At 41.4% G+C, this 25,676-nt stretch overlaps 2 protein-coding genes across 18 annotated transcripts in view; one reads left to right on the top strand and one right to left on the bottom strand.

The window, feature by feature from the left end:
- Git2 (GIT ArfGAP 2) overlaps positions 1 to 2,984 on the bottom strand; it is a 50,728-nt gene extending 47,744 nt beyond the window's left edge. For all 13 annotated transcript variants that reach the window (XM_078038914.1, XM_078038918.1, XM_078038916.1 and 10 more), the window contains exon 1: positions 2,778 to 2,984. In XM_078038914.1, coding sequence (XP_077895040.1) covers positions 2,778 to 2,829 — 52 coding nt within the window. In that variant the 5' untranslated portion in view covers positions 2,830 to 2,984. The remainder of the gene's footprint in view (positions 1 to 2,777) is intronic.
- A 2,966-nt stretch (positions 2,985 to 5,950) lies between these two features.
- Positions 5,951 to 25,676, top strand: part of Ankrd13a (ankyrin repeat domain 13A) — a 36,196-nt gene continuing 16,470 nt past the window's right edge. For 3 of the 5 annotated variants that reach the window (XM_040289350.2, XM_040289349.2, XM_013365111.4), the window contains exons 1-5: positions 5,952 to 6,339; positions 18,255 to 18,387; positions 19,142 to 19,266; positions 21,524 to 21,569; positions 24,597 to 24,740. In XM_040289350.2, coding sequence (XP_040145284.1) covers positions 6,244 to 6,339; positions 18,255 to 18,387; positions 19,142 to 19,266; positions 21,524 to 21,569; positions 24,597 to 24,740 — 544 coding nt within the window. In that variant the 5' untranslated portion in view covers positions 5,952 to 6,243. Of the gene's footprint in view, positions 6,340 to 18,254; positions 18,388 to 19,141; positions 19,267 to 21,523; positions 21,570 to 24,596; positions 24,741 to 25,676 lie in introns of all 5 variants that reach the window. The other 2 variants (XM_005340121.4, XM_040289351.2) reach the window with 2 other exon arrangements.

Below are 25,676 nucleotides of genomic sequence, written 5' to 3'. Positions count from 1 at the left end.
GAATATAAAGTAGCTCTCCTATGGTAAGTATTCAGAAATATTAGCTGTTATAACTTTTCTAAATTATTTTCTAATTATCATTCAAATATTTTAAAGAACTCACTGAAATTTATGATCACTGGAAAAAGTTTTTGATTTGAGATACTTGTAACATCGAATGTTTCACACAAATACTGTGCCACTGTAATAGAAATTTCAGCAGTTTTTAGGCAACTTAAGTCTATGATATATTTAAAATGAACTAGATTCACTAAAAAACAATATTTAAGAAGACATGCTTGCTGGGTGCATTGGCACACGCCTATAATCCCACCAACTTTGGGGGGTTGAGGCAGAAGGATCACAAATTCAAAGCCAGCCTCGACAACTTAGTGAGGCCCTAAGCAATTTAGTGAGACCCTGTTTCAAAATATAAAATAAAAAGGTCTGAGGATGTGGTTCAGTGGGTAAGCACCCCTGGGGTCAATCCCTGGTACCAAAAAAAAAAAAAAAAAAAAAGGATATTATTGTAATTAAATATTTGTTCACCATGAAAGAAACAAAGAAGTAAAATACAACAATTCAGCAAAGTGTAACTGTCAGTACCACTATGCTATTCTAAACAGCAAAAACCAGAAACATCAAGATGAAAGATCCCTATGAAGATACATCACACAACACTGCTAAGGACACAACAGGCTGAGAGCAGAGCTTTGGTTTTCACATATCATTCAGAGGATTCACAGTATTCTTGGAAGAAATTAAACAGGAACAAGACAACATCTAATTGTGGTTTTTGAGTACTTCTTTAAACATCATGGATCAGAAAACCCACAGAAAGAATATCAGAATATTAGCAACCTAGAAAAATTAAAACTGAATTTGTAGTAATGAGGTTGGATAAAACTCTTCCAGTTTATCTGGATGCAGGGCTTAACTTAGGCTCCATGGTCACTATAAATTGACTTTGAAAATGTCTGCATCCTCCCCGACAACTTAGGTAAATTCTGTGGGAAAGAGTAAGTATAGGTACATTTTTCCAGGGAGAAGACCTTAGTGTTCATCAGACTGTCAAAAGGGTCCCCTAATCCTATAGGTAACTCTTTCACCAGGGCATGTAGAAAAGGGAGCACAAATCCCTAGCTCAAATTCACAGAACACTTCAAGGTAGCCTCATTATGTTCAAAACAGGAAGGAAATGACTCAAGTCTCTGTAGGTTTGGTATTCAAGGCAACTAAAACGATACAATGGAAGAAAAAAATGTTCTGAAATGCACAAAATGCTGCAAAAATACAAGATAGTATTTAGAGTGGCTACAGAAGAGCAATTTGCTTTTGCCCCATATACTCCATCAGGAACCAAACAATATGTATCTCAAGAGGAAGTTTGAAGCCAGACACATGTGAATCAAACTGATCACAGAAAGCTTGACTGAAAACGTGCAAGAAAAGAAGGAAGTGGAACAAATTAACATTTTTAGAGAAAATGACAGTCTGTATAAACTTGATGTATAAATTCTCTTCTTAAAGTCCTCCATTCCCACCTTCAAAGGAAATTGGAAACACCACCTGTACTATCCAACTCATGAAATAACCATATAAGGTTGAGTTATCACAATACTATTTAAAATCAGTCTTTGTTTCAAGTGACAAGATGAAAATTGGAACAGCTGCAAAGCCACTGGTTTTCAAAGATTTACTTAAGATTGCTAATCGGACCCTGTGGAACCAAAATATATATATATTTATGATATTTATATATCATCTGGCATTTGAATTATTTCAAACTCAAAGTAGCTAAAATCCAAGGACCAAAACCAACATATAATAATCAATTGAGTTCCAATTACTAAAACAGATCCGATTTTTAAATCTCAATAGTATGTGATGGGAGAAGGGTTTGGGCCTTAGCTCTCATATATGCTTATGTTACCAGTGACTGTGTGGGTGTCTGGTAACTGTAATGCATGTACCATTTAGAAATTCCACGCTAGTTTTAGGGGACTGCAAGGGTTCTGAACTGAATAACAGGGGGAAAAAGAAAAAAGAAAAAACAGAAGCAGCAGCTCGGATGAAAGGATTCTTAGAAGAACCACTGAATCTCCCTAAACGTAGAGCATGGTACTCATCAGGTTATTCTCATCAGCAAAATGAGGAAATCAAGCCTTGGACAAGTGAAGTCACCAGTCCAAGGTCATTCAGAGGCAAAATCCAGAGTGATCCTAGGCCCTTGGGATCTCCAAACTTGAGACTCCCACTGACTCCTAAGAGCTGGTAGTGTGTGCAAGACCTGCAGATTCTTCCCGTGGAGCGGCTGCCGGGATGTCAGGAGCAGAGACGTCATCCACCCAGACCCTCTGGCAAGTGTCCAAGAGCTGAGCTGGGAGTGTCGCCCACCCTGGGTTGGCGGGGCGGGGGTCTGGTGAGGGGTGACACCTGCAGCCTCTGGGGGCCGCAGCCGGGAGGACGCTCGCATTACTTCTGTAATCGGGTCTTCCTGTGGATTGCCCAAACCCCTTCCTGTCGGGGGAGCGGCTGCGAACCCCGCCGCCGGCCGGACCCGGCCAAAGGGGCGAAGGGGAAGGGAGGGAGCGGAGGGCGGCGGCCCCCCGCCCGCCCGGCTGACAGGCCCGGGGCAGGTCTGGTTCCAAGGCCACCCCGGGGCCCCGCTCGCTACGACCCCGGCCGCGGGATGCGGGATTCCATCTCTGGAACTCGCCGGCCTCGAGGGGGCGGCTCCGGGACAGGGGTCCCGGCCAGGGGAGCATAGGGGAGCGGGCCCGGCCGGTGCGACTCACCCGGCCCGCTGCAGTCAGCGCACAAGTCGCTGCTCCGGAGCCTCTTCGACATGGCTCCCGCCTCCACCTGCCGGGAACCAGGGGCCCGGGAACCGCGAAGGCAGCGGCGGCGGCGGCGGCGCTTCCGCTCTAACGGGTCCCCTCAGCAGCGCTGGCGGCGGGCGCCTCTCCCCTCAGCGCCTCGCAGCCTAGGCGCAGCACGCAAGCGCGGGGAGGGGCTCTTCTGCGACTGGCAGGTCATGTGACCGGAAAGGGCAGTCTTCCTTGTCGCCATCTCAATTAAGGGCAGGTACCTGCCCCAGCATCCTCTATCCTGCTCCAAAATCCTCTTGCATTTGGGTCATCCTTTCTGGAAAAGATTCTCTTCCTCTCAGCACTGATTAGTACCAGTCGAATCAGCAAAATCTCATGATTAGAACTCTGTATCCACGACCTCCCTGAAGCATTAAATGGTTAAATCAGGTTCAATCATTCATTCCTGTAGTCAAGAAATATGTATATTCCACACACTATTCCAGGCGCTGGAGAAAAGTCGGTAAGCAAAGAGAATAGCACTTTTGGTCCTAATAGAGTTTACGTTCTACTAAGGGTAGCTTATGCCAAAAGAAAAAAAAAAGTAAAATAAGGATATATTAGATAATTTCTGTAGGCTGCAATATTAATTTTGTTTTAAAAATGTAGATAATGCGTTGTCTACAATATGTTTTTGTATAGCCCGTCATCTAAGGATTTTTTTTTACATAAAAAAAAAGAAGAAGAAAGAAAAATAAGGTGTGGTAGCACATGCCTGCAATCCCAGCAACTCAGGAGGCTGAGACAGGAGGGTCACAAGTTGGAAGCCACCCTGAGCAATTTAGTAAGATCCTGCTTCTGGTGTAGCTAGGCGATAAAATATCCTTGGGTTCAATTCCCAGTGGGACAGAAGCAGGTGGGGTGCTGGAAAGAAGGAGGGGGGAGAGGACGGGGAGGGAGGAGGAGGGGGAGAGGAGGGGAGGGGAGGGAGGGGGAGGGGGAGAGGAGGGGTAGGGTGGATAGGAGGGGAAGGGAAGGGGAGGAGGGAGAGGAGGGGGAGAGGGGATGGGGGAGAGGAGGGGGAGGGGGGAGAGGAGGGGGAGGGGGGAGAGGAGGGGGAGGCAGGGGGAGGCAGGGGGAGGCAGGGGGAGAGGAGGGGGAGGGGGAGAGGAGGGGGAGGGGGAGAGGAGGGGGAGGGAAGGGGAGGAGGGGAGGGAGACGGAGAGAGAATATGAATGAGAATGAGAATGAATGGGAAAGAAGAATATGTAACAAAATTTGTATGTAACCAGCAAAACTAAATATTTACTAGCTGGCTAGAGAAATGGATTAAGCTATGGGAAAATGTGATACGCCTGCTCCATAGTAAGCCTTCAATAATTAGTAGCTTTTTTTAAAAAAATATTTTTTAGTTGTAGTTGGACAAAATACCTTTATTTTAATGTGGTGCTGAGGATGGAATCCAGGGCCTCACAAGTGCTAGGCGAATGCTCTACCGCTGAGCCACAACCCCAGCCCCTAATTACTGCTTTTCTTCATATATTTGGAATTTGAAAATAAGAATAGCTAATCTAGAGTAATTCACAGAATGTCATGAGATGAATTCAATGAAGTGAGGTTAATCAGAATGAAGGAAAAAACAGGTGTGACTCTAACAGTAATTGGCTGTTTATTGTTATGTGGTACATGTAAACATAAAACTACGATCTCCATTGATCAAATGTTGGATGCCTGTTGTGGGCCAGGTATTATTTTGGTTATCTGGTAAGCAAAAGAGATGTGGTTGCAGCCACTGTGAAATTTTCAGACTGAGATAGGAGAAATGTTCAATAAACATGGGATGTTGAAGAGAAAAAAGATCAAGTTTCACAAGACTTCTAAAAGAACAACTCCTGAAGAGGCCTCAGAAGCACTGGTGTTAAGTCCTTCTCTTCATTGTGATAAATGTGTAATGTGGACATCAACATGTAATTCCTACACATCCCTCTGTTAGAGCTCCTGGTGTCAACCTGATGCTCTTGCGTCCTGTTTTGGTTCAACAACTCAAAATTTTCTGGGCTTCACTCCACACATGTGGAGAATGGATTAGGCCAGGATTTTTGAACAGCTGCTGGAGGCATCTGAAAAGCTGCGTGCACATAGGCAAGAAAGACAGAGGGAATGTTTTCAGAATGCACTGAATAACTTTGACCAGTTATGTGATCTAGTTGTAGACAGGTGGGCAGAAATGGTGATTGTTTCTTCATTAAGACAGTGGTGCATCCCTATAATTGGGGAGGCTGGGGAGGAGGTTTGCAAGACCACTTTCAGCCTTGGCAACTTAGTGGAACCCGTCTCGAAATAAAAGTTTTTAAAAGGGAAGGAGTGTTGGCGATGTTGCTCAGTGGTAGAGCACGCCTGGGTCCAATTCACTGTGGGGTGTGTGTGTGTGTAAATGGAGTAAACCACCACTATAGGCAGCTTTGAGTCATAACCCGGTTTGGAATTCAGAGAGAACAGCGATTCTCAACTAGAGGTGATTTTTCTTTCCCAGAGGACATTTGGCAATATCTGGAGACATGTTTTGGGGAGTGCTATTGACATTTAGTAGGTAGAAAAGCCAAGGATGCTGCCCCATATCTCACAAAGCATCTTATAACCTCCACACAAAGATTTATCCAGCTCAAAATGTTTCAAGGTTATGAAATCCGGAGACAGAATTATCCCCTTACAATGCAAACATCTCAGTCACCTCTCTAGGGTTGGTAGTAACTCCTTGAAAATTATTTGGTGTTGCCCACTTCCAAAATGGCTTCTGACCAATCGTAGCAGGATCTGCCCCGGTCCAAAAAGGTTGCAAGAGAGTCAGTAGCCCGAATGGTTTGATCCAGGCTCCTGTCGTCACCCCCTGACTGCAGAGCCAATGGAAGAGGCCCAGTTGTGGACCGAACCATCTCAAGTCGCTGGAGCAGGGGGAGAGAGGCTGATAACGGCGAGATAGAGTTTCTCACGGTGAGATCACAGGCCAAAGGAGAGAACCGCAGCTCTTCTCTGTGTGTTTCACTATGTTTCGTGGTGTGGACGTGGAGGTGGATGGGACCTGGCGGACCTCGGACCCGTTGCCTGTCTTCGGCCCCTCCTGCCGCGGCGCGCGGTGGTACGCCCCTCGCACTTCCCTGTTTGGGGCAGTTCGGCCCGCAGAAGTCGGTTCGGGAGCTGTCAGCGCGGGCGCGAGCACGGCGGGGCGCGGGGTGGGCGCGGCCGACCCGGTCCCCGACCCGGCCCGCGACCCCCAGACCTCACGCGCTCCACACCCGGCCCGCTAGGCCGCCCGGCCGCCTACCGCGTCCCTCGCTCGCTCTCCCGCTCCTCCTCTTCTCTCCGCTTGCCGGCCGCCGGACGGGCGGCGGAGACCCCGCCGGGACCGAGGCTTCTGCCTGGCGGACGGCCAGACCCCGGCCGCGGCCTCCTCGCCATGTCCTCGACCAGCGACGCCAGCAGTCACTTCCCCCTGCACCTCCTGGTCTGGAACAACGACTACCGGCAGCTGGAGAAGGAGCTGCGGGGCCAGGTGAGCTGTGGGGCGGAAGGAGTTGGGGGGGTCGTTTCGTCTTGCTGAGCCCATTTCCAGCGTTCTCCCTCCAGGGACCCTCAGCCCCTTTCAGCTTTGCAGCCGTGGGACAGTAATTATAACAGGATAAGTGTCGTGTGTTTTCTGTAATGCCAGGCCCGGCCCGGCCCTGGGAATTTTGTGTGTCATCCCTTTTGACCTTTTCTATAACGCTAGGAGGTAGGTACTCTTATTATTTCATTTAGTAGAGAAGGAAACTGAGGCTCTCAGAGCACTTGCTTTGCCTGAGGCTGCCCCCCCCATTAATACCGGAATTTTAATTGGGGGGGGGGTAGCTCCTTTACCATTTTTAAGCTCTGTTGCCTCAAAGGCATAAGAACGACACATACAACCTTACCCCACCCACCCTTGGGAAGAAGGGCTTGGTTGGTTTTATAGTCCAGGCTCCAACTTGTCCTGTGACCTTGGGCAAGGCATTTTCGTCCTAAGGTCCACGTTCATTTATCCATAGAATGAGAATGTGGGTAGTGATGTAGGCGAACCCAGTACTTGACAATATTGATAGTTTTTGGGCGCAGCCTGGGAATCAGCATTTAACAAGCTCCCCAGAAAGACTGATACATAGTAAAGTTTGAGAATTCCTAGTGTTCCATCTCCTTAAAATTCCGTCTTGTTCCAAAGTGCCTTAATTTTTTTTTTTATTGCTATCTATTCACAGCAGAGGTTCTCAATTGGAGGTGACTTTGCTGGGGGGGGGCATTTGGGAAAGTATGGAGACATTTTTGGGTATCTGTGAGGAGTGGGTGCTACTGGCATCTAGTGGGCAGAGGCTGCCAGGCTGCCCAATCCTACAATGCACAAGACAGCCACCCACAACAGAATTATCTGGCTTCAAATGTCATTTGTGTCTTAGTTGAGAAATCTTTCTTTAAGGGATCGTGACAATTCTAGGAAGTTCTGGTGTCCTCAAGTTACAAACCAACAAATTTAGTGAATAGGATAGGGATTTGTAATTACCTTTGCAATCTGGTGTAATTGTTCTTGTTGGTTTCATTCATTTTATTCAGCATGTTAAAGATCTAATTTTTGAATGCCTCAAAATTGACCCTGTAATTGTCAAGAAATTTTAGAGGAAAAGGAGCATTGGTCTTCTTTTTGTTGGCAGGAATTGAGGAAGATCAGCCTTACCATGTTTGAACAGTTACTGCTAAGTGCATGCTTGCAATTTGCTATATTTAAGTTGGTTGAACATCCACTGGAATTCAAAAGTTGCTCTTTTTTCAATTAAGAAAAGAACTCCAGCTGGGTACATGCCTGTAATCTCACCTACTGGGAAGGCTGAGGCAGGAGGATTATAAGTTTGAGGCTATTCTGGGCAATTTAGAGAGACGTTGCCTCAAAATAAGAAATAAAAAGATCTGGGATATAGCTCAGTGGTAGAGCACCCCTGGTTCCTTCCCCAGTAAAATGAAAAATAAAAATAAAAGATAAAAAAGAACTCCAGACAGAACAAAGTTTTGTAAGAGTCATTATTCTTAATTAAATGACACAGTAGCTATTTAAGAGTTAAGGAGATATGACACATGTTCCCAGACAAAGTGATTCACCATTAGGTATCCCAGTATACCTGATGATTTAATATCCTATTACTAGATGTGGCTCCGAGGTAGTCTCTACCATTTTACTTTTAGCTCTAAGTCTCACGAGGGGCATTTTAAAAATAATCAGTTCTGATTTTTAGGGGTCTGCTTTTTGCATCTGCACTTTTCAATATTGTGGCTGCCCAATTATGTAACGCAGAGAAAAAGTACAAAGAAAATCACAGAATTAAGATCCTATCACGAATGAAAATTCTGTATCATAAAAGAGTCATCATCATTAAACCACACACTTTCAATTCCAGTTTCTGAAAACAGTGTGCTCTCCACTCATTGGAGGTGAAGTAAAAAGTTTAAATTTTTATAAAAAAAGTCTAAACAAAGTCTTGGTTTATAATCTATTTTTTTAGTGGTACTAGGGATTTAACCCAGTGGCACTCTACTAATGAACTATATCTCTAGCCCTCTTTTTTTATTGTTTTTTTGAAATGGGCTTGACAAGTTGTTAAGGCTGGCCTCAAATTTGTGATTCTCCTGCTTCAGCCTTCTGAGTAGCTGGAATTCCAGGCATGGGCCACGTACCTAACTCTGATTTTTTATTTTAAGTGTATCAAAGTTATCTCTTTCCTCTGCAGTCTATGATAAGAATGTCTACTGAAAGTTTTTTGTCTTTTACCTTGAAAAAACTTAGGACATTTGTGACTAGAACTTGGGAATTAAAATCTTGCCGCAGACTTTCCCCAAGTAAACTTTAGGTCCTCAATGCCCTTGACTGTCAAGGAGGTCAGGAAGAATATTCATACATGCAAATTCTTTGGTTTTGACTCGGTTCTCAGGAATTATTGTGCACCATTTGAGGAGGAGACAATTGACATGTATTCATAAGGCAGGTCTCCACTGGGAAAGTTAGTTGACTGTCAGTATAATCCAACTTCAGTCTTGAAACTTGGCCATTGGAAGGGCCCTGACAGGGCAGTTGCACAGCTCCTCTCCATGCGTGGTTCAATGCTCTGCTGTCACCATCTTGAAACCCTTAACTATTTTGAATAAGGGGTGCCTTGCATTTTTATTTTTATTGGGCCCTGCAAATTATATAACTGGTTCAGGGTGAAGAAGTGGATTATCAATATCATTAAACTACATTAAAATACATGGCAGCAAATATTTTATTGCCCTCCTGTTTATCCAGAGTCTGTTGATTATGAAACAACCACCTGCTTCTGTGACCCGGCTGCAATGGGGGTTAATGGCCCCCCACGAATGCTGATTAATTTGTGAGCTTGGGTGTGTTACCTTTGCTGAATCGTTTTATCACCTGTTAAGATGGGGGACGCTGAAAGCCTGCTGTTTTATCAGGTATTGCGCTGAGATGTTTTATGTGTAATCTTAGATTTAATCCTCACACCAGCTCTGGGTAGGTGCTACTATGATTCCCACCTTATAAATGAGGCAACCGAGGTGAAGAGAGGCTTAGTCTGAATCAGGGTTTGTCCAAATCCTGTATTTTTTTTTTTTTTTGTACTGGGATTGAACTCAGGGGCACTCAACCACTGAGCCACATCCCCAGCCCTAGTTTGTATTTTTATTTAGAGACAGGGTCTCCCTGTCTTAGTGCCTTGCTGTGCCTGAGGTTGGCTTTGAACTTGTGATCCCCTTGCCTCAGCCTCCAGAGCCACTGGGATTATAGGCATGTACCACTGCACCTGGCTCAAATCCTGGATTCTTAACCTCTCTGCTCTTTCAATAAAACTGGAGAATAAGGAAGATAACAGATTTGAAAGTGCAGGCCCATAGTTAATGGGAACGGTACCATTTGGAGTAGCTACCACTATTTTTAATTGTAATTGTCATTTATAAACCTGGGAATTTAGCTCTTTTTTTAAAAACATTTTTAAAAAAATTTTTTTGAGTTGTTGGTAGACCTTTATTTATTTATTTTTATGCAGTATTGAGAATTGAACCCAGCACCTCACACATGGCAGGCAAGCGCGCTACCGCTGAGCCATAGTCCCAGCCTTGAATTTAGCTTCTTTTAAGTGTGTTCTATTTTTTCTACAAGGAACATGTATTGGCTGCATAATTAAAAAAAGAAAAATTCCCTTTCACCTCAGCAATAAAACCTGCCTGTTTGCCGTTGAGATTCTGCCATCTACTTCATTCCTTCCATCACATAGGGGGACTTGAAGCATCGCACAGTGGTAGCTGGAAGGGTTTAATTTGTTTCAGGAACCTCTGCAGCACAGAAAGAATCAAGTTTATCCAGATGAAGAGGATGAGCACATTTCAGCCACAATCCCACAGTGTTGCTAGTAGCTGGTGTTGGTGTCACTTTGCCAACTATGCAATTGTTTGAGGCCTCCAGTGCTTGCCCAGCAGAGGCACTTAGTAAAGTGCCTCTTAACCCATCCACTCTTTAATGTTCAGTGGGGCCTTGACATTGGAAACTGTGTTCTGGTTATGTCATTTAGCTAGAGTGTTCTGTTCAACTCCTTTGGCCTTTTTACCAATGCTGGGGACTGCAGGATTGCTTTTGGGGACAAATGCAAAGGTGAGTTCATGCATTGCAGGGAGTATAGGGAAAACTTTGGGACCAAGTGGGGTGAAGGGTGGCAGATAAGGCCTGACGTTAGACTCCAATACCCTCCTTGGAAGCCAGCAAGTGAAAATATAGCATCTAGGCAGGAGGAAGAGAATGTTCCAGGCATCAGCAATACCTGGAACCCAGCAGGGAACCACTGTGTGGTTCTCATTTACAGCCTGTGGCAGGCCAGATGAGACCACTGGGCATATATTCAAGTCAGTGCCAGTGGGGAGACATCCCAGACGAAGTGCTTAGAAGTAGACTGTAGGGTACTGGGGACTCAGGCTTACTGTAGGAAACTGGCCTGTGGATCCCCTTTCCCAGCTGACTTGAGATGTTGAGGTGGAGGGCTGGGGCTGGGTCTGTCTGTGAAGAGGAATGAGGGAGTTTACCCTGTTGGGGGAAAGGAAGGCTCCTTAGCCTCTTGCCAGAGGTCCCCAGAAGAAGAGCCTACAGCAGGCTAGGTAGGGGTATGGAGGGGCTGATAACTCACCTGAGGCTGGTGGGGAAGCAGGAAGGGGTACCCTGTTTGGCTTTGCAGCCTATCCTCAAAACTTGGTTATTTACTCCTTTTGGAGGACAGTGGCATAGTAGAGAAAGCTTTTGAGCAAGAAAAGCTTTTGAGCATGGGCATCACTTAGCAAGCAAGAAGATGTATAGACACCTCATTCCTTGACTTTTGAATGTTCATAGTTAAAAGGGTGTGTCTGAAGAAACTTAAATGGATAAACCTAAATGGTCATCTTTAAAAGTGAATTCCAGTTAAATTATGAAAGCCTGTGTCTGAACTGTATCATTAGTTGATGATCCTAAACCCCGCTACTGTGATGAAATTTGAACAAATGTCTTTTAAGAAGAGAGTGACAGCTAATATGAAACTCCATGGTGTGGGTGTATGCTAATAAGAGCTAACTTTTCTTAGTGTGCACTGTAGTGTCAAGCACAGTGCCAAGTTAAGCCTTTACTCTCAAAAGAATTATAAGGGGGGTGTTTATTTCTGGCTCTCATTTTATATGCTAGCAGACCAGAGCTCAAGAGAAATTAAGCAACTAGTCAAGCAGCAAAACAGTATGTAGATGATAGGTTAATTTTATGTATTACATATAATACTACTGTTTTCTTCCAGCAGCTTTATTGAGATATCATTCACTTATCAGACAGTCTACCCATTTAAAGTATTCTATTTAGTGATTTTTAGTATGTTCACTGAATTGTGCAGTCATCACCACTGTCAATTCTAGAATATTTTCATCACCCCAAAAGAAGTCTCATCCCCCATTTCCTGCCAGCCCCTTCAGCCCCAGGTAACTGCTAATCTTTGTAGATTTGCCTATTTTAGACATTTTGTATGAATAAAATCAGGTGACATATGACCTTTTCTGTCTGGTTTCTTTCCCTTAGGCTGTGTGTTTGGAGGCTCTTCCATGTTATGGCATATATTAGTTCTTCATTCTATTTTATGACTGAATAAAAATCCATTGTATGGATTTTTTTGTGTGTTCTTTGGACATTTGGGTTGTTTTCACTTTTTAGTTATTATGAGTAATTCAGTGAATATTCCTTTATAAGTTTTTAGATGGTGTATGTTTTTATTTCTCTTGTGTATAAATGCTGGAGAGGAATTGCTGGATCATATGTAGCTGCGCTAGTTTACATTCCCACCAACAGGGTGTAAAGGTCCCAGTTTCTCCACGTCCTTGGCAACACTTATTATTGTCTGTCTTTTAGGTTTTAACCATAGTGGGTGTGAAATTGTATCTCATGGTGATTTTTATTTGTATTTCCCTAATGATTTGTGATGTTAAAGATCTTTTCATGTTCTTATTGTCTACTTACATGTTAATCTTCAGAGAAATGTCTATTTAAATGCATTGCCCATTTTAAAATTGAGTTATTTGACTTTTTATTGAATTATAAGAGCCCTATTATATATTCTAGATAGAATATATAAGAGCCCTTTCATATATTTTAGATAGAATATATGAAAGGGCTCTTATAATCCGATATAGAATGTGCAATTTTTTTCTCCCATTCTGTGGGTTGCCTTTTTGCTTTCTTTGTGTTATCATTTGAAGCATAAAAGTTTTTAATTTGGTTAAGTTCATTTTTTCTACATTTTTTTTTTTTTTTTTGCTGGGGGGTGGTGGTGCTGGGGACTGAACCCAGGGCTTTGTGCATACAAGGTAAGCACTCTACCAACTGAGCCATAGGCCCTAGGTTCAGTCACCAGCACCCCACCTCCTCCCTGCCGAAAATACTATCATCATACATTTTCCTTTTATACTGATCAATGCTTTTGAAAAATTTGTTCTAATTTGTTATATATGACAGCAGAATGCACTTCAATTCATATCACCTGATCTATGTTTTTGATGTTTGTGAAGCTATGCTCCTATATTTTCTTCTGAAAGTTTTTTAAAAAATCATTTTAGTTCTCTGGGGCTGGGGATATGGCTCAAGTAGTAGCACGCTTGCCTGGCATGCGTGAGGCACTGGGTTCGATCCTCAGCACCACATAAAAATAAAATAAAGATATTGTGTCCACCTAAAGCTAAAAAATAAATATTAAAAAAATCATTTTAGTTCTTATATTTGGGTTTTAAGATCCATTTTGGGCCAATTTTCATGTATAACGGAAGAAACTTCAGTCTTTTGCATTTGAATGTCCAGCTGATCAAGCACCATTTGTTGAAAGGACTGCTTTTTTCCCCCACTGAATTATTTTGGCACCCTTGTTGAAAATTGATTGACCATAAATATGTGGGTTTATTTTAGGACGCCTAAATTATACTCCATTGAGAAAATGTCTGTCCTTATGCCAGTACCACACTGTCCTTATTGCTGTAACTTTGTGGAATAAATTTTAAACTTGGGAAATAAAAATCCTTGAACTTTTCTTTTTTTGATGAATATTCTGGGTTCCTTGAATTTCCATATGAATTTTAGGATCAATTTTTTAATTTCTGCAAAAAAGACAACTGGGATTTTGATAGGAATTGCATTGAACTCCACCTTAGTTTGGAGAGTATTGTCATTTTTTAAAAAATATTTTTTAGTTGCCAGTGGATCTTCATTTTATTTATTTATACATGGTGCTGAGAATCGAACCCAGTGCCTCACACATGCTAGGCAAGCGCTCTACCACTGAGCCACAACCCCAGCCCCGTCATCTTAATAATAAATATTTCTGAACCATGAACATAGGGTGCTTTTACATTTGTTTCAATTTTTCTTATATTCTTTTTCAGCAATGCTTTATGATATTCAGCTTCATATTTTTTTGTTTAATTATTTCTGTTTTTTTCTTTTTGATGCCATCACAAGTGTATCATAATTATTAATTTTGTTCTTGAGTTCACTACAAGTATATAGAAATACAATTGATTTTTATATGTTAATCTTATATCCTGCAGTGTTGCTGAATTCATTGATTTGTTTTTTAGTTAACAAAAAATGTACACAGAAGGGAATCTTTGGATTTTCTGTGTACAAGATTAGGTAGTCTATGAATAGAAATACGTTCACTTCTTTTAAATCTAGATGCTTTTAATTTCTTTTTCTTGCTTTGTTGCCCTCAGACAGTGTTAAATAGAAGTGTTGAAAGAGGATATCCTTGTCTTGTTCCCTATTTTAGAGGGAAACTTCAGTATTTCACTCCTTCAAGTATGCTGTTATCTCTGGGTTTTTATAGGTGTTCTTTGAGGATCTGCCTTTTATTTCCAGAGTGTTGAGAGTTGTGTGTTTTTTTTTTTTTAAAGGGGTATTGGATTTTGTCAATACCTTTTCTTTATCTGTTGACAATTATGTGGTTTTTGTTTTATTTTATTGACAGGTATATTGTAATAATTATCATATGTTAAACCAATCTTGCAATTATAAGATAAATCTCCCTTGGTTATAGTATACAATGGTTAACCTTTTAATATGCTTGCTAGTGTGTTTTTGAAAAATTTTGCATCTGTGTTTATGAGAGATTGATAAATTTTTTTCATGACAGATTGATAAATTTGGGCTCATATAATAAATAGGAAAGTTTCCCTTCCTCTTCTGAGTCTTGAAAGAATTGGTGAATAATTGGTATTAATTTTTAAAATATTTGATACAATTCAACAGTGAAGCCATCTAGGCCTGTCTTTTTTTGAGGGGAGAGGGTAGGAATTATTTTTTTTAATTGGTTCTCAAAACATTATAATGATCTTCACAAATCTTATATTGTACATTTGATTCAAATGGGGTATGAATTCTTATTTTTACCACATGTACAGATTGCAGGATTACATTGATTACACATCCACGTTTATACATACTGCCATACTAGTGTCTGTTGTATTCTGCTGCCTTTCCTATCCCCTTCCCATCCCCATCTCCCCTCCCCTCCCATCATCTATCTCTACCCCATCTACTGTAACTCATTTGGGTAGGAGTTTTTAAATTTTGCATTTAATCTCATTATGAATTTATTTGGATTTTCTATTCTGTATCAGTTTTGCTGGTTTGTGTCTTTATAGGAATTTCTTTTTATGTAAGTTATCAAATTTGTTGACATGTTCATAGTATTCCTTTATAACCTTTTTTTAATTTACGTAGAGTTGATAATAATATTCCTCCTTTCATTCCTGAGTTTAGTAAACAGTTCTTTTTTTCTTGGTCAATCTAACTAAATATTTGTCAATTTTGTTGATATTTTTAAAGGACCAACTTTTGGCTTTGTTGTTTTTTCCCCGGTATTTCAACATCTAATCTTTATTAATCTGTTTTATTTTATTTTAATTAAAAATGTTTTTTGCAGTAATGGAGAATTAACTCAGCGCCTTGTGCATGCTAGGCTAGTGCTCTACCACTGAGCTACATTCTCAGCATCCTTTCTGCCTTTTTTTTTGTACCAGAGATTGAACCCAGGGACACTTAATCACCGAGCCACGTTACTACATTTCTAGTCCATTTTTAATTTTTAATTTTGAGACAGAATCTCACTAAGTTGCTGAGGCTAGCCTTGAGTTTGTTGTCTTCCTGCCTCAGCTTTGCAAGTTGCTGAGATTAAAAGTCTGCACCACTGCATTTAAAAAAAAAAATTTAGAGACAGTGTCTCCCTAAATTGTGGAGGCTGACCTGAAATTTGTATTCCTCCTGCCTCAGTCTCCTGAGTAGCTGGTAGCTGCGTCACCACGCTCAGCTTTACAACAGTTTTTAAAAAATCACGTTGTCACCATAATATATTTCTTCCCTGCCTCTCTCATTTCAAGTGAGGCAGACACAGGAGGAGGCTCTGAAGAATTATAATCAGGCATACAAAGCTCTTTGGCTTATGCATACATTTCCCCCTGTGGTCCAAGGTAGAATAAAGTTAACAATTTAATATATCTGGATTTTATTTTATGCATCGTATCTGAGAGTTGTCTAGCAGTTTGAGTGTTAATCCTTAGTTTATTTGTTACTTTCATCCTGGAATGTGAATTGCAGTAAGTAGAATTTCTTTTTTTCATGTGATAAATGTTGGTAAGCCCCTCCTATGTGGCAGGCAGTGTGCCAAACCTAGCACCTTTCATGTAGACTGAATTTGAATACTGGTTTATATAATAGAAGTGTAGGAAGGTAATGACTTTGCTAATTATTTCTTTCTTGCTAAACATAGTTCATAAGTTCATAGTCTTGTTATTTTAAGAAAACACTTATTTAATGCAGGTTAGTGTGTAGGGTGACAGAAGCTAAGAAATATAATGCTTGGACTCTGCCTTTTAGAACTCTCAATCTCTTTGTTGTCATAGACAAGCCATCCCTTAGCAAAAGTCAGGGAATGATGGGACAGTGTTATGGACCACGTTCCAGAAGGCTTTTTGGTACAGTAGTCCCTCCTTTTTCAGGGTTTTACTTTCTGAAATTTCACTTACCCATGGTTTGCACACTCTGTAAATATTTAATGAAACATTCCAGAAATAAGCAATTCATATGTTTTAAATTGCATGCCATTCTAAGTAGCAGGGTGAAACCTCACACCATTCCACTCTGATGTGAATCACCAAATTGTTCAGTGTATCCACGATGTATGTGCTACCTGCCCATTAATCACTTAATAGCCACATTTGTTATCAGATCCACTATTGGGGGCCAGTATTACAGTGCTTACGTTCAAATAACCCTTGCTTTACTTAATAATGGCTCCATAGCACAATAAGAGCATTAATGTTGGCAACTCAGATATGCCAAAGAAAAGCTCTAAAGTGCTTCCATTAAGTGTAGAGGTGAAAATTCTTGTTTGTTTGTTTTGTGATGCCGGGGATGAAACCTAAGACCTTGCACTGCCAGGCAAGTGCTCTGCCACTGAGCTACACCCCTGTCTGCAAATTCTTGATTTTGTCATATATATGTATGTAGGAAAAAAAACATGGTATGGGGTGGGGCTATGGCTCAGCACCACATAAATAAATAAAACAAAGGTATTGTGTCTATCTACAACTAAAACAATATAAAAAAAAAACCCTGTGGTATGTATAGAACCAAGTACTGTCCTCTGTTTCATGAGTCCACTTGTGTCTTAGAACATGTCCCCCATGTAGAAGGGGGGGGACTATTGTATTTTAGCACCTGGGAGGACACTGAAGTCTGGGATTTGTCTATCAAGCCCCGTGTTCAGCTACCAGAATGTTTTCAGCTGCTTCTATTATTCTGCGACAATAGTTCTTGTGCTACACAATAGCTATGATATAATTTTAGCAAACTTGGGAGGTTCCATAGTTGTTGGATTATGGTTATTTACCCCCAGTTCCATTTTGCCTCCCTTCCTCAGTGGCGTGTGGTGTGTGTCTTTGGAGACTGAAGTTAGTGCCTGTACAATAACTAGCATCTCAAATCAAGATAAAGCACATTCCCTAAGAAGTGTTATGGTGTTCCAAAAGGTTTTACATTCCGAAAGTCCCATGGCAGTTCATTGTGTCCTTGGAAGAACTTTCAGAGCCCCGTTTTGCAGGCAGTGCTCAGTCGGAGACTCATGCCAGAGAAACTGCTGCTTGGCTGTGGCGACCTGAAGCATTTCTGAAAGGCAGGCTTCAATAGCTGAGCAGGAATGAAGAGGTCAAGGCCAAATGTGTATGTCTGTCACAGAGAAGAAACCTTCCAGGGGATGTAGCACACACGTGTGCGGGTCCCTGGCAGGTCATACTCCTTGCCAGGTGCTGCTGGATATTGTGTGTGACTTCAGGGCACTTAGAACTCAGTATGTAATCATGAGAGAGGTGTTTTGGTGCCAGTCCAGCTACACAATGTAATTTTATTCTGACCCGAACTATCTTTTGTACTTTCAGTTTTGATTAACGTCCTGCACTTCCTGTTCTAGACCTGAATGCTGATATGTGCTTGAGAAATCCCCCATGTTCTGTGTCACAGGGTGCTTGCATTTCATCAAAGTCCCTAGCCTTTTTTAGGCTTAACTGGAGTGCTATTTAGAGCTTAGGTTGGGTTTGGTGGTCTGAGGCCTAATCATTCTTATTTATTAGGCACTTAACTTTATAGAGAAAGGAACTCATTGCTTAAAACATTTTTTAATTAAAAAAAGGAACTTGAACTATTATCTTTATAGTCCTCAAATTCATATTTCAACTGTGCTCACATGCAAACATACCTTTTTATGTATTTCTGTAATTAATGTATAAATATTATTTTCTCCTTTTTATACTTAATGTATCTCTCATTTTCATATTCTTATGCATTCAATTGTGTAAATACCAGTGTTTACTTCACAGAATGTGGAGGCTCTGGATCCACGAGGTCGAACATTATTACACCTTGCAGTTTCTTTGGGCCATTTGGAATCTGCTCGAGTCTTGCTCCGGCATAAAGCAGATGTGACCAAAGAAAATGGCCAAGGATGGACAGGCAAGTATACTTGTAAAATAATTTAAAGTCACTCATTTCAGTTTCTCTTTCTGAAAAACACTAGTTTCAATCATGATTTTCCTTTGAGTCAGCTGTATCCTTCTTGGGAGGGATGGGGGATGGGAGCAGATGGGAGCCAGAGATGCTGGCTGGCTGGTCTGTTGCATAGTCACCCTTAGTAGAGGTGACTCGACTCCTCTTCCAGAGACAGCCTTCATGCAAACCTTGCCCACCAAGTTGAGTGTGGAGGCCAGTTTTGCCCTTTGAGTATGGTGGGGACTCCACTGAGTCCAGCAGGGTAGGGAAAAAGAAAAAAAGCAATTATTGGTAGAAATAGGCTCTTTTGTTAAAATCCTGTCATTTCGGTGTTTGCAAGCTCTCTTATTATCAGTCAGAGTAATTTTCTGTTGACTAAGCAAAAATACTCACAAGTGCAAGTCCTCCTGCTAGCTCTACATGTAACCACAGGGAAAGCTAGCTCTCAGGAAACACTGTTAGGACTTCAGAACCGGTGGCAAGAGTGCAGGGAGTGGAGAGGAGGAGAGGTTTGATCAGCAGGCTTAGTGTGCCCCGTCTGCTTCTCTTTAGTGATGAGCCAGCCATCAGAAGTCATGGTCATACCTCTGTTGGACTGCAGCCTCATTCTTTCTTTGAAGCAATATTGATCTTTGATCCATATAGATAAATGGGCTTTGGGATTTGTCAGAAAGTATGAGGATACTCAGTGGTTAAGTTTCACTCTTTTGTTTCCCAGTTTTACATGAGGCGGTGAGCACTGGTGACCCTGAGATGGTGTATACAGTTCTTCAACATCGAGACTATCACAACACCTCCATGGCCCTTGAGGGAGTTCCTGAACTGCTCCATAAAATTCTCGAGGTATCCATAAAACCAGCCAGGCCGTACATGGTTTAGCACCACGCTGGTGCAGTCTTGGGACAGTTTGACATTGTTATGTACCTTCCTGAAGAGTTTCATGGATAGCAAATACGATATTTTGATTGCTTGTCCAACTTGTGGAAGTGTGGGGGCTTCTAGGTCACTGGGATTATCTTTTTAAGTGCTATTTTGAAATTATAACTAAGGAAAACGGACATCAAACACAGTCAATTTGTCTAGGTGCCTGTTTTCTTAAAAGCAGCAGCGCCCTGTGCAGAGGTAACCTGAGGAGCAGAATGAGCGTTGGTTACCGTGCAGGCATTTTCAGGCTTGCTAAGGCCTGGAGGTCTGTGTGCCACTTCTCCTTGCCACTCTTGTCATTTCTAGACATTAGTATTTTGCAACTTCTAATCTATTGCTTCAATTTATTTACAGTTCCTGGCTTTGGGGAAGTTTATCTGGCTTATGAGTCAAATTTATGAGCTCTCTGACTCTCATGCCTTTCTTAAAAAATATTCTTGCTAGGCTCCTGGGTTGTTTTGGATGATGGTTGCCATTCTTCAGATAATACTTGTTATTTGAAAGAATCATCTTATCAGTCAACCATGTGCTGTATTCCCAGGGTAGTAGGAAACAAGAAAGTAGTAGTGGTTCAGTTTTCAACATTATTCATTCTCAAATTAAGCACAGAGTTGAGTTCAAATATCTCCTAAGATGTTTGCTAGTTAAATTAGCTTTACAACTTTGGGTAAAGCACATTTCTTGAAAAAAGAAAAAACTTTATTATAAGATAATCGTTGTTCACTATTTGAGTACTTTTTTTTTTTTTTTTTTGGTACCAGGAATTGAACCCAGGGGTGCTTAACCATTAAACCACATCTCCAGCCCCATTTTAATATTTTATTAGACACAGGGTCTTGCTGAGTTGCTTAGGGCCTCATTAAGTTGCTGAGGCTGGGTTTGAACTTGAGATTCTTCTGCCTCAGCCTCCCAAGCTGCTGGGTTACAGGAATGTGTCACCACACCTGGCTCCTATTTGAGCACTCTTTTAAATTTTTTTTCATTGATATGAACCTGAGTCATGACCAATATATTCATTTTCATGTACAACAAAGAAACTTTCCATAAAGTATGAAGTGGTTGTATGCATTGTTTTAAGAATAGATGTATTGGGATGGGGTTGTGGCTCAGCGGTGGAGTACTTGCCTAAAACGTGTGTGAGGCCCTGGGTTTGATCCTCAGCACCACATATAAATAAATAAAATAAACGTATTGTGTCCAACTACAACTAAAAAATAAATATTAAAGAAATGTATATTTAGGAGTGTGCAAGGATCACATGAATTTATTTTATCTAACTGTAGGAGGAACAACATCATTTGCTGATTTGACAAGGGCAGAAAATGACTAATTATTTAATGTGGAATCTTCTTTCATTTAAAAAATTCACTGTAAAGGATTTACTTTTTTCACCTGTATTGATTCACAGCAGTGGACCGCATGTATTTATATTCTCTGCTTGAGGTTATAGACAATAACTACAGGTGCCTCCTGTCGTTAGTGGCACCAGAGGCTGTTGTTGACCTGTTTTTTAACAGTGTCTCCTTAATAACTTGTGCCAGCCTTGCTTATCCACTCTTGGAGGTTGTCCGTGCCTCTCATTGAATCCTGGCTGGTTTTATGATTCCAGGGTAGATTCACAGCTTTCCTGCCCTGTGTGTCTGTAAAAACCACAGCAAAACCTGGACTTGTGAGGGCACAAGTAAACAAATAACATACCTGGAATCGTAATATTTCTCTTCTTGAGTGATAACTGTTGGATTTCCTAAGAAAAGAACTCTAAACAGGCTGCTCTACTGGTATAGAACTTCAAAAAGCCTAATTCTAAAAATTTAAGAGAAAATTAGGGCAAAATCTTCAGTTAAGTTAAAATCTACTTCCTATGGAAGTGATGTCTTGCAGTACCTGAGCCCATCTTTCTCTAATTGTTGGGAGACTGACTGAACCCCCAAATCAGATTTGACTTGTATTCCCTTCCAACTTCATTGCTGTTAATATTCTTAACTGTATGGATACATTTTATATCAAGATAAAAAGGAATGGCTTGAATATAAAATTTCAGGGGATTTGTACTTTGTTTCTTCCTATTTTCTCCATTCTTCCTTAATTTTTTAAAAAGCCATCTTAACCCTTGCTGTGCTCGTGTTTGGTTTATAGTGCCAAAGGTCATCTATTTTAACCCTTTGTCTGTCCTCAGGCTCCGGATTTCTATGTGCAGATGAAATGGGAATTCACCAGCTGGGGTGAGTGACTATGGGCTTATAATTTATTTTTGTTTCCATATTTACAGTACCTGTGTTTAGGTTTATTTTTCCTTTGTAAAAGTTACGTATTTTTAAAAAAATCAGATCCAGGAAATGCATACAGAAAAATAAGGAATAACAGTCACCTCTAGCCCCCTTTTGTTTTCCTTCCAGTCTTTATCCCCAAGCATTAGACTTTTGCCCCCAAACATGTACACAGATAGTATATGGACATTTGCTTCTCCTTTCATTTATCTATGTTATTAGTTATTTTTCTTTCTTCTTGTTTTTGTTTTTAAAGAGATAGGGTCTCTCCGTCATGCCCAGGCTGGCCTTGAATTCCTAGGCTTAAGCAATGCTCCTACCTTAGCCTCCCTGGTAGTTGGGATGACAGGCATGTTCAACCGAGCCAAGTTATCTTATTTGTTTTTATATAAGTTTTTAAATATTTATTTATTTATTTTGTGGCATTTAGCACTTCATTAGTGGAGGAAATCACTTTAGTCTAGGCAGAGAGGAAGAGGAGATGGACAGGACTAGTACCCATGTAAGGGGATTTTCCTGGAAATCAAGTGGTTCTCCATGCAAGTTAAGTGGAGGGGAAATCTACTTCCTATGGAAGTGATGTCATGGATGAGAGCCTCACAGAAAGCAGCAGGCAGCCAGGTGTGGTGGTGCAGGCCTCTAATCCCAGCAGCTCAGGGGGCTGAGGCAGGAGGATCACGAGTTCAAAGCCAGCCTCAGCAAAAATGGGGTGCTCAGCAACTCAGTGAGACCTGTCTCAAAATAAAAAAGGGCTGATGTGGCTCAGTGGCTGAGTACCTCTGAGTTTAATCCCTAGTAACCCTCCCCACCCCACCTCCTCACCAAAAAAACAAAACAAAACAAACAAAAAAACAAAACAAAAGAAAGCAGCAGCCATCTGCAAAGTCAGAATAGGAGGGCCCTAGGCATGGTTGGGCCACTGAGGCAGCACAGCTTTGCTGTCAGGCTGGATGTTGATGATTCAAGTTCTATACCTCTACACTGGCACAGTGGCAGGACCCACCAGGAACTACTCAAAAGTTCCATGCAATGTCATTGTGGCAAACCAGAGACCACATGATGAACCAGGATTGGTCCTGAGGGCAGTGGAGTCATGGCTCTACACCGTCAGGGCCTCCCACAGGAGTGTGGAAAGTGTGTGCACCTGGTGTCATTCACCTCACATTTCTCCATGAGAGTGAAATTGGGCTAGAACCCATCACCAGGCTAGGTGTATTTGAGGGAATTCAGAATCTTTTTGCAGTTGCTTCTCTGATGCCCAAACTGCTTGCAGGGGAAGCCAAGCAAGACTGGGCCAGGATCCAATGTGCTCCTGCGGCTCATTCTTCTGGGTGTAGTCCCAGACCACGGGGCACCCAGGTTCCCTGCTGGCCAGCAAGCAGACTGAGAAAGCATCAGTGGGGATAGGCTGCCGCTGTCCCCAGCTGAGCAACATATGTGGCTTGGGTATTAGGGAATTGAGGGGAGACATCAACCAGCGCAGCCATCTTATTAGTTTTTAACATGTCACTATAAAATGCTAAAATTTTAGTAATTTTGGATAATTTACTTGCATAATTTACTTACTCATTTCTATATGTGGTTCAGCTTGATTCTTTCAAACTTACTCTAGGGAAGAAGATGAGGCAAATATTGGAATGGTGTATGTTTCACCCAATGGATATATTTCTCCAGAATATTATATAAGGCAATTGGGTGTATGTTTTCATAGATGTTCTTCTTTTACTTCTTGTCTGTCCATTAACAGTAACTCCAAACTCCCAGGATTTCATCTATTTTCATTTCTAGACTTTTTTTTTTTTCCAGGCAAAAAGTTCTATTTGTAATGAAACATGTAAGTGAGGTAAAAAGTATATAAAGGAAGAGGATGGGATTGTTCTGAGAAACTAAGGGATTCTTTTCTCATACAGATAGCCATTCTGATTTCAGGTTTTGTTGAAGAGTGATACGTTTTAGACATTTGATATTTTGAATGGAGGATATGTCAATATGGAAGGCCGCGTCCATATGGCAAGAGTAGCACGTGTGTGAGAAAGGCCAGATGGACCTACTCAATAGCCCTGGTGGGGGTCAGTAAGTGGAGTTCACTTTGGAATTGAGAATACTCTTGGGATATTCATTTAGAGTTTTTTCAACAATGGAAGAGAAGGTCCATTATTTTATTTATTTTTAATTTAATTTTTTTCTTTTCCTTTTTTTTTTTGGTGTTGGGATTGAACTGAGGGCCTTGTGCATGCTAAGCACACACTCTACCATTGAGCTGCACCCCCACACCTCCATATTTGTTTGTTTATTTGGCACTGGAGATTTAACCCAGGGGTGCTTTATCATGGAGCTACATCCCCACCCCCACCCTGAGGCCCCCTTTTTTAAAATTTTGAGACACGATCTCACTAAGTTGCTGAGGGCCTTACTAAATTGCTATGGCTGACCTTGAATTTGTGATCCTCCTACCTCAGTCTCTCGAGTCACTTGGATTACAGATGTGCATTACAGTGCCTGGCCAATTTTGATTTACTGTTATTTTTTTTTTTATTTTATTGAACCCAGGAGCAGTTAACCACTGAGTCACATCCCCAGCCTTTTTATTTTTTATTTTATTTTGAAATAGGGTCTTACTAAATTCCTTAGGGCCTTGCTAAGTTGTTGAGACTGGCTTTGAATTTGTGATTCTCCTGCCTCAGCCTCCTGAGTTTCTGGGATTACCTGAGTTACAGGTGTGCACCACCATGCCCAGCCCATTTTTATTTTTAAAGTGACTTCCTATATAATAAGTGGGATACAGGGGCAAGAAATCTAGTTCTATTTAGCAGTCACAATCTTGCCATATAATAAGTGGGATACAGGGGCAAGAAATCTAGTTCTATTTAGCAGTCACAATCTTGCCACTCCTCCTTTTATTAAAGTCATAATCCTGAATTCTTGGCCTGGGTGTTCTGCTTGGCCCTTAGGTTTTCTCAGTAGTACACTTCTCTCCTCCAGTGCCCTTGGTTTCCAGAATATGCCCTAATGATGTCTGTCGAATTTGGAAAAGTGGTGCCAAACTGCGTGTTGATATCACATTGCTGGGATTTGAAAACATGAGCTGGATAAGAGGGAGGCGTAGTTTTATATTTAAGGGAGAAGGTAAGTGATTCCATTGTAATAATCACTGCTTGAGCTAAAATTACAGTGACTTCTCACCATCAAAATGTGTTCATATTCCTGTGCCTAATCTGTCTGATCCTATCTGGGACCTGTGTTTTTGGTTATTCTTATTAAGTATTCAGCTCTCCATCCCTCTTAGTTCTTGTCTGGCTAGTTCTCTTGCACATGTGATTTGTCATGCACCAGTTAACCCTTCTGACCTGTGGGACAGCTCAAGGCTTTGAGTGCAAGCCTCCTGTCTTGAGTCTCTTTATACTCCCTCTATAATGAGGCCCGATCCTCCTTCTAACGGAGGATCACCCAATGGGATACACAAATAGTTTATACTAATTCCGTAATAATGTATTTTATAAAGATCATAGACAAAATGTGTTCCTAATAAAGAAAGCAAGTTATTTAAAAAATCTATGTCTTTGGGGAAGATGGCCTGGAGACACCTAGGAGTTGTGGAAAGTTGGCCAGATAATCCCAGTGCCAGTAAGTAATTGATAATCATTACTCTTTAGGTTAGGTTTTATCAGATAGCATCTGGAAGGAAAAAGTGAATGATGATACATTTTTTTTTAAAGAGAGAGAGAGAGAATTTTTTAATATTTATTTTTTAGTTATTGGCGAACACAGCATCTTTATTTGTATGTGGTGCTGAGGATCAAACCCAGGCCACACGCATGCCAGGCGAGCGCGCTACTGCTTGAGCCACATCCCCAGCCCCGATGATACATTTTAAAAAAATATTTATTTACTTTTTTAGTTTTCAATGGACACAATATCCTTATTTTACATTTACGAGGTGCTGAGGATCGAACTCAGTGCCTCAAGCATGCCACATGAGCATTCTACCACTAAGCCACAACCCCAACCCTGATAATACGTTTTTAAAAAATACTTTTTAGTCGTAGATGAACACAATATCTT

Source organism: Ictidomys tridecemlineatus, chromosome 2, assembly GCF_052094955.1.
Source record: "Ictidomys tridecemlineatus isolate mIctTri1 chromosome 2, mIctTri1.hap1, whole genome shotgun sequence".
In the NCBI taxonomy this organism is placed as follows: domain Eukaryota; kingdom Metazoa; phylum Chordata; class Mammalia; order Rodentia; family Sciuridae; genus Ictidomys; species Ictidomys tridecemlineatus.
Note: the sequence above shows the minus strand (reverse complement) of the source record. Positions and strands in the feature narration are given on the sequence as shown.